Source organism: Ostrea edulis, chromosome 1 (assembly GCF_947568905.1).
Source record: "Ostrea edulis chromosome 1, xbOstEdul1.1, whole genome shotgun sequence".
NCBI lineage: Eukaryota > Metazoa > Mollusca > Bivalvia > Ostreida > Ostreidae > Ostrea > Ostrea edulis.
Window position 1 is genome coordinate 32,371,493 of NC_079164.1, and position 6,823 is coordinate 32,378,315.

General features: G+C 36.3%; 1 protein-coding gene across 2 annotated transcripts in view; it reads left to right on the forward strand.

Moving 5' to 3' along the window:
* LOC125660031 (ataxin-2-like protein) overlaps positions 1 to 2,038 on the forward strand; it is a 28,824-nt gene extending 26,786 nt beyond the window's left edge. The window contains exon 19 of one of the 2 annotated variants that reach the window (XM_048891890.2): positions 1,732 to 2,038. In XM_048891890.2, the coding sequence (XP_048747847.1) occupies positions 1,732 to 1,748 (17 nt within the window). In that variant the 3' untranslated portion in view covers positions 1,749 to 2,038. The remainder of the gene's footprint in view (positions 1 to 1,731) is intronic. The other variant, XM_048891883.2, reaches the window with a different exon arrangement.
* Positions 2,039 to 6,823: the final 4,785 nt, after the last annotated feature.

Genomic DNA, 6,823 nt, shown 5'->3' on the forward strand with positions numbered 1-6,823 from the left:
ACTGAAAAAGTTTTTGAATATCCCAAGATACATATTTTTGTTGCTGAATTTGCATCCTAGTTACAAAGCTTTGATGGTGTTTGTGCATGACATTAGTATTTTAGTTCATGCTTAACACATTCTGCATGTAATTTTGAACAAATTATTAGCAATTGGGTTGACTTATTGCTGTTGGTCATTGTCCATCGTCGTGCGTATGTGCGTCGTTTGTCGTCCGTTAACTTCTTAAAACTACAAGGCCATTTTTTACCATTTTTGGTGTGAAGCTTCTTTGTGATAAGAGAAAAGTTAGTGGTGAAATTAATGATCTTGGCTCCCCCAGGGCTTAATAGGTGGGGCCAAAACTGCAACAACAACAACAGTGAAATGTTCAAAAACCTTCTCCTAAAAACATCTGATTTAATACTACCATCACTTATGTAAAAAACTAAATCTCTGTATACAATGATGCAATAAATAAATTTAGTCAGTTCTTCTCTACTCCTACTCTCTACTCCCACTTGTGTGGGAGAAAACTCAAATGCATGGTTATGATGTCCATAAAGTCCTTTACCAAAGTTGTGAAATTCATGGCTTACGTTCAGGTTTTCAGCTCGTGGTTCACGGTCAGGTTTTCAGCCTCATGGCTCACGGTCAGATTTCAGCCTCGTGACTGGGGCCAATATGGCTATATGTTCTTTTCTACCTTTAGACAGAAGTGAGAAAAACTAAAAGCAAGGTCAGGATGTCCATGAAGATCTCTACCTACATTGTAGGTACTACCTCCCTTGAGTTAGGGATTTAAGGCCTTAGGGTGGGGCCAATTTGACTCTAGTGAAAATGTATCAAATCTTCGAAAAGTCTTCACTACTGTCAGATATGTGTGAGAAAACCTAAATGCATGGTTACGAAGTACTTCAAGCTCTGTACATAAATTGTGAAATTCATGACCTTGGGGTCTGGGATTCACGGCCAAGGGTGGGGCCAATATGGTCTTATAGTGAGATGTCTTAAATCCTATAAAATCTTCTCTCCTCCCACATATGTACAAGAAAAACCAAATGCAGTTATGATGTCCATGAGGCAATCTAACAAAGTTGTGAAAATTATAGCACCTGGGCAAAAGGTTCAGGCCAATATCATGAATATGTCCATATACAGTTTAAATACATTTAGAAAAGAAAAGAAAAAAAAGAAGAAGAATCTTCTTTACTTTCACTTTAGTGGAAGATAACTGAATGCATGGTTATGATGTTGATGAAGCCTTAATTTATATTTACTTAAATTGTGAAATGGGATTTAAGGATTTAGCGCTGGCCAGGACAGGAGTTCAGAGGGCGGAACCAATATTGCTAAAGTGTATAGTGAAATTGTATCAAATCTTAGAAAATCTTTTTTGTTTTACTAATTACAATATCCATGGCGGCCTTAATGGTCAGGTTAGTTGAAACTTGGGGAGAGGGGATATGGTCATAGAGTATATATAATGCTTAAGAAATCTTCTGATGTTCAATGGAAGATAAATACACATTTATAGGAGAGGATACAGCTGTCTACGAAATTTACCTATACAAGATTATAAAGCTGTGCACAAAAGACTTCAGAGTGAGGTTTAAATGCAAATGAAACTTCCTTACAGATCTATATATGGACCATGGTACTCAGGTGACCGTTAAGGCCCGTGGGCCTGTTGTTTCATATTTAAAAATTGTTATGATCTCTTTACTATTAATTTTTTCTTTCTCTTTACAGGTTTTCCTCTCTTCTGATTTCTAAACTCAAGGCCAAAAAGTAAATTGTGCCAGCTCTTAAAAGAGGTCATGATAATTAAAGAGATTTTGACATGTTCCCCGAGAAGTGTTCACAGTTTCCAGCTTAGATAGTGTGTGAAAGTGTGAGAGAAAGAAGTTACAAGTGGCATATAATGTGATATCAGTTTATACAGTTAAAGTGTTTGCAGGAAAGCAAACTGATTTTATTACTAAAGAACAGCCCAGTTGACTTTTTTGTAGAATGAACGTTTAAAAAAAAACAAAAAATAAAAAAAAAACTACTGAAATTTTGTGTTCACTTTTTTTATGCAACTGAAAGATCATGATACATTGCTCCTAAACATCCATTGATGGGATGTTCAAAATTTCCATTTAATATTGTTGAAGCACACAAAAAAATGAGTGATGCTGCAGAATGGGGTCAAGGTTATTAAATCGTATTCGAGTTGTGATACTGTAAATCTAGAAATGTTTGCGTAGTCAAATCAAAGGTTTTTTGTTTTGTATCAAAATTTTGATAATAGTTTACTTACCTAGTTCATAAAGACAGGGCAAGTATTTTATTGGAATTTGTTTTGATGTAAAATGTATTTGCAAATACACTAGACACATTTTTCGAATCTGTCCTCTTCATGTCGCAGAGCTCTAACTTTTAACATATCTTTAGTATGTTGTCAACAATCATATTGCATATTGAATATGCAGTTTAATATTTATAATAGCTAGAAATTGAAAAAAAAAAAAATTCTACAGCAAAAACAAGATTTACAGTAGAGATGATGCAGTGACAGATGGACCATGATATTTGCCTGGATAGGTCAGTGGTGGATCACCTGATTAGTGGTACAGGGGTCCCAGGTTCAATTTCCTGTCTCGCCACTTGTACTGGAGTCATTCCTTGTCTTATTGCAATGGTGCCAATCAATATAACCTATGTTAATTGGTTTAGAGACTTGTAGGGATATTCTATCTCTAGAGAAGTGGGAGGAGTAAGATAGCTGGTGAAATTCAGCCAGGACAGTGCAGTGGATAGAGAGCACAGTACTAGTGATACAGGAGTTTCGGGTTCCATTTCTGGTTCAGCCACATTTTTCGAATCCGTCCTCTTCATGTCGCAGAGCTCTAACTTTTAACATATCTTTAGTATGTTGTCAACAATCATATTGCATACTGAATATGCAGTTTAATATTTATTATGTGTAACAAAAACCTATGCACTTTGGCATAATCATAAGTCGATTAGCAATACAGTAGACTACAACAATGGATACATATTGTATTTTTGCATATCCACAAATTACTTTGAAGGTTGGTAAAATATACACAGAGTGGAAATATTTGTCAACATGGACTTTTTTGAGGATAAGACATGCCTGTTTAAAACATTGTAATCGATGGTGCCAGGAAAACCAGTACAGTCCCAGGGCGAGTTAACGCGTATTGACTTTAAATATCATCAGTGAAATATGCATTATTGTGTTAATAGCAATAAAAATATAAGCAGTATAGCTTCCTGACCAGAGTATGGTCTGTCCCAATATTTTACCAGGGAGCCACAGATCTGCAGCTAAAAAAAATCTGGCATATTCAGATACAGAGCTGAATTAGATGTGTAGTTTAATAAAATCTGAAGACCATAATTCCCAAGAAATAATTCCAAATCGAGCAATTTGGTGCACATTTCCAATTTTTGATATCGCCAATACAACTTATAAATCTAAATTTTTTGGAATACATGTACTTGGAGAGGACAACAGTGAATGAGCACGAGTTATAAGTCTTCAGGAGTCGCCTTTGCCCTGCTGTTCTTCAGGAGTCGCCTTCGCCCTGCTGTTCTTCAGGAGTCACCTTTGCCCTGCTGTTCTTCAGGAGTCGCCTTTGCCCTGCTGTTCTTCAGGAGTCGCCTTTGCCCAGCTGTTCTTCAGGAGTCACCTTCGCCCTGCTGTTCTTTAGAAGATTTTCAAAAGATCTCTACCTCCTTTAATCCCATGACAAATTCCGACCCCAACCTAGCCCCAGGGGGTTGCAACTTAAATAACTGAACTTGAATCCACACGAAATCATGATGTCTCCATATCAATATAACTAGACATGCACTTGCTGTTCTGGAGATTTTTTTTTAATCCCAGGTAAAAGTTTTGTCCCCTATTGAGGCCCCATCTTACCCCCTACCCACTGGGTAATGATTTGAAGAAAATTGAATCTGAAGGTACATGCATATTAATCAATAACAAAACGTAGCCCTGTTGGTCTTGAGAAAATTTTTATATAAAGTATCCTTGTATAATGCCTTGTGTAATTTGATCCCCTATTGTGGGCCCACCGTTACCCTCTGGGGCCATGATTTCAATAAACTGAAATCTGCACTACATGATAATGTGTATTAATTTGACTAAGCATAGCCTTATAGCTCTTGACTATTTGAAAGTTTTCCCCTGTGTATTCCATTTGTTTCTCCATGCTGGCCCTATACCAGTTATCATATGATTTGAATCTACACTACCTAAGGATGCTTGCATATTAATATATATGGCTAATCACAACCCTCTTCTTTAGAAGGTATTTCTTAATATCCATGTGTATCACCTTGATCTATGCCCCCTAGATCCATGCTTTAAACAATGAATTTTGTGACATCATTCTTCTAAGGAAAGTATCTCATTGTGATTTTAGCACCCTTACCAGAAGCATAGAAAGCAACTTAGGTAGTTGATGATATGTAGGAAAAGCACTATTGTTTGATAAATTCTAAGGAAACAAGAGGCCCATGGGCCACATCGCTCACCTGAGTCACCTTGGTCCATATCGGAAGACTTTCCATATATATTTGCATGTAAAACCGTAGTCCCTATTATGGCCCCAAACCTACCCCTGGGGGTCATGGTTTTTGCAAACTTGAATCTACACTATGTCAGAAAGCTTTCATGTAAATGTGAACTTCTTTGGCCCAATGGTTCTTGAGAAGAAGATTTTTAAAGATTTTCCCTATATATTTGTATGTATAACTTTGATCCCCTATTTTGGCCCGATCCTACCGATTTTCCCTATATATTGTAAAACTTTGATCGCCCCTTGTGGCCCCATCCGATCCCCGGGGTCCATGATTTTAACAAACTTGAATCTGCACTATATAAAACCCCCCCCCCCCCCCCCAACTTTGGCCCCCTATTGTATTGTGGCCCCATCCGGCCCCCGGGGGCCATGATTTTAACAATTTAGAATCTGCACTATATCAGGAAGCTTTCATATAAATCTCAGCTTTTCTGGCTCAGTGGTTCTTGAGAAAAAGATTTTTTCTATATATTTGTATGTAAAACTTTGATCCCCTATTGTGGCCCCGTCCGACCCCGGGGGCCATTATTTTAACAATTTAGAATCTTCACTACCTAATAAAGCTTATCTATAAATTTCATCTTTTCTGGTTCTTGAGAAGAAGATTTTTTAATGACCTTACTATATTTTTACCTTTTCTTGATTATCTCCCCTTGGAAGATGGCCTGGTCCTTTATTTTTACAATTTAGAATTCCCTTTACCTAAGGATGTTTTGTACCAACTTTGGTTGAAATTGGCCCAGTGATTTTTGAGAAGTCAAAAATGTTAAAAGTTTACAGATGGACAGACGGACACCGGAATACAGGTGATCAGAATAGCTCACTTGAGCTTTTAGCTCAGGTGAGTTAAATATGGTGCAGGAATATACATGTAACTATGTCAGACTTCTACACTGTGACTTTGAAGGTTGAGGTTTATTGCTTTAGATCTTAAAATAGACATTCATTTGGAATAGGAGTGTATTTCAAATAATTTTGTTTCTTCATATTATTTTGATTTGCAGCTGATTCATGATAAATAAAAATGCAGATCTGGCTTTGAGAGTTTTCAAACAGAGTAAATTATTGATGAATTGTCAACCTTGAGGCTTGTTGGAGGCTATTCATTCATATTTAATTCCTTCACGTTGTTCAACTTGTGTTGTTCTGTGTATTGTGGATCACTTGTAGATTTGAGTCATCTTAATAGTATACATTGCTTATGCAAGAGGTTTGCAAATTATTTGTTAACACATTGATGAATGACATGCAGAGAAACAGTTGCCGATAAGAAAAAGAAGCTAGTTGAATATAGTTCATATTCCTATATCCTGCATTCACTACCTTACGTAGTTAGTCACACGCTTGTTATCAGAAAATTTTAACACATGTTTAAATGGAAAACTAATTGCCTAGCTTCTTCCACCATATTAGACGTCTCCATATACATATGTAAGTGAGAAATTCTCGAGAGAGACGATAAACAAGATACAATCAATCAATCAACCACATTAAGGTATTAAGTTTACTTATAATAAGTTCAGTGGGAGGGTATAGTGGAATCACCATGTCTGTTGGTACATCTGTAGACATTGGTATGAGAACAGTATGTGTTGGAAGTTTCTTCTCACTGAAAGCAGTATAAATCAAACATCATTTGAGGACCAGATGTTGCATTTGACCTTGTCACCTGCATTTTGTACCTCTACCACCTTTTCCCAGCTTAAACATGTGATGCAGGTATATCTAACAAAATTTAACATGGCTACAAATGCTGTCTTTTAAAAAAAAAATTTAAGAAAGGTGATTTAGAAGGCATGTCATGATATTCAGTCAAAGTATGTTGTTATTCAGAAAACTTCAAAGACATAAGGATTGGGGTAATAAAATTTTAAAGGAGCAAAAATTTTGAAATGCATGTAGGTGTATAGTAGATTTACAAGGCTTGATAAAAGGTTATTTAATAAGAATACAGTGTAGTTCAAATACATACAATATATATTTTTTTTTTTTTAAAATACACTTGGCTTCAGGTGTGCCCCACATGGGATATTGGTTCCAACAGCTCTAATTTTCATTACTCACTAGTAAGCTAAAACCATGAAAGTAAAACGGCAGCGGAATAGACAAGTACATGAAAAGGACATAAAAACAATGAATTTAAAAAGGTATCAGACAGGAATTCAGATTTCCACCTGAATCTCGATATTTTTCCCGTTCTGTCAATGTCGTAAGGACACCACCTGATAAAAACCAAGTTG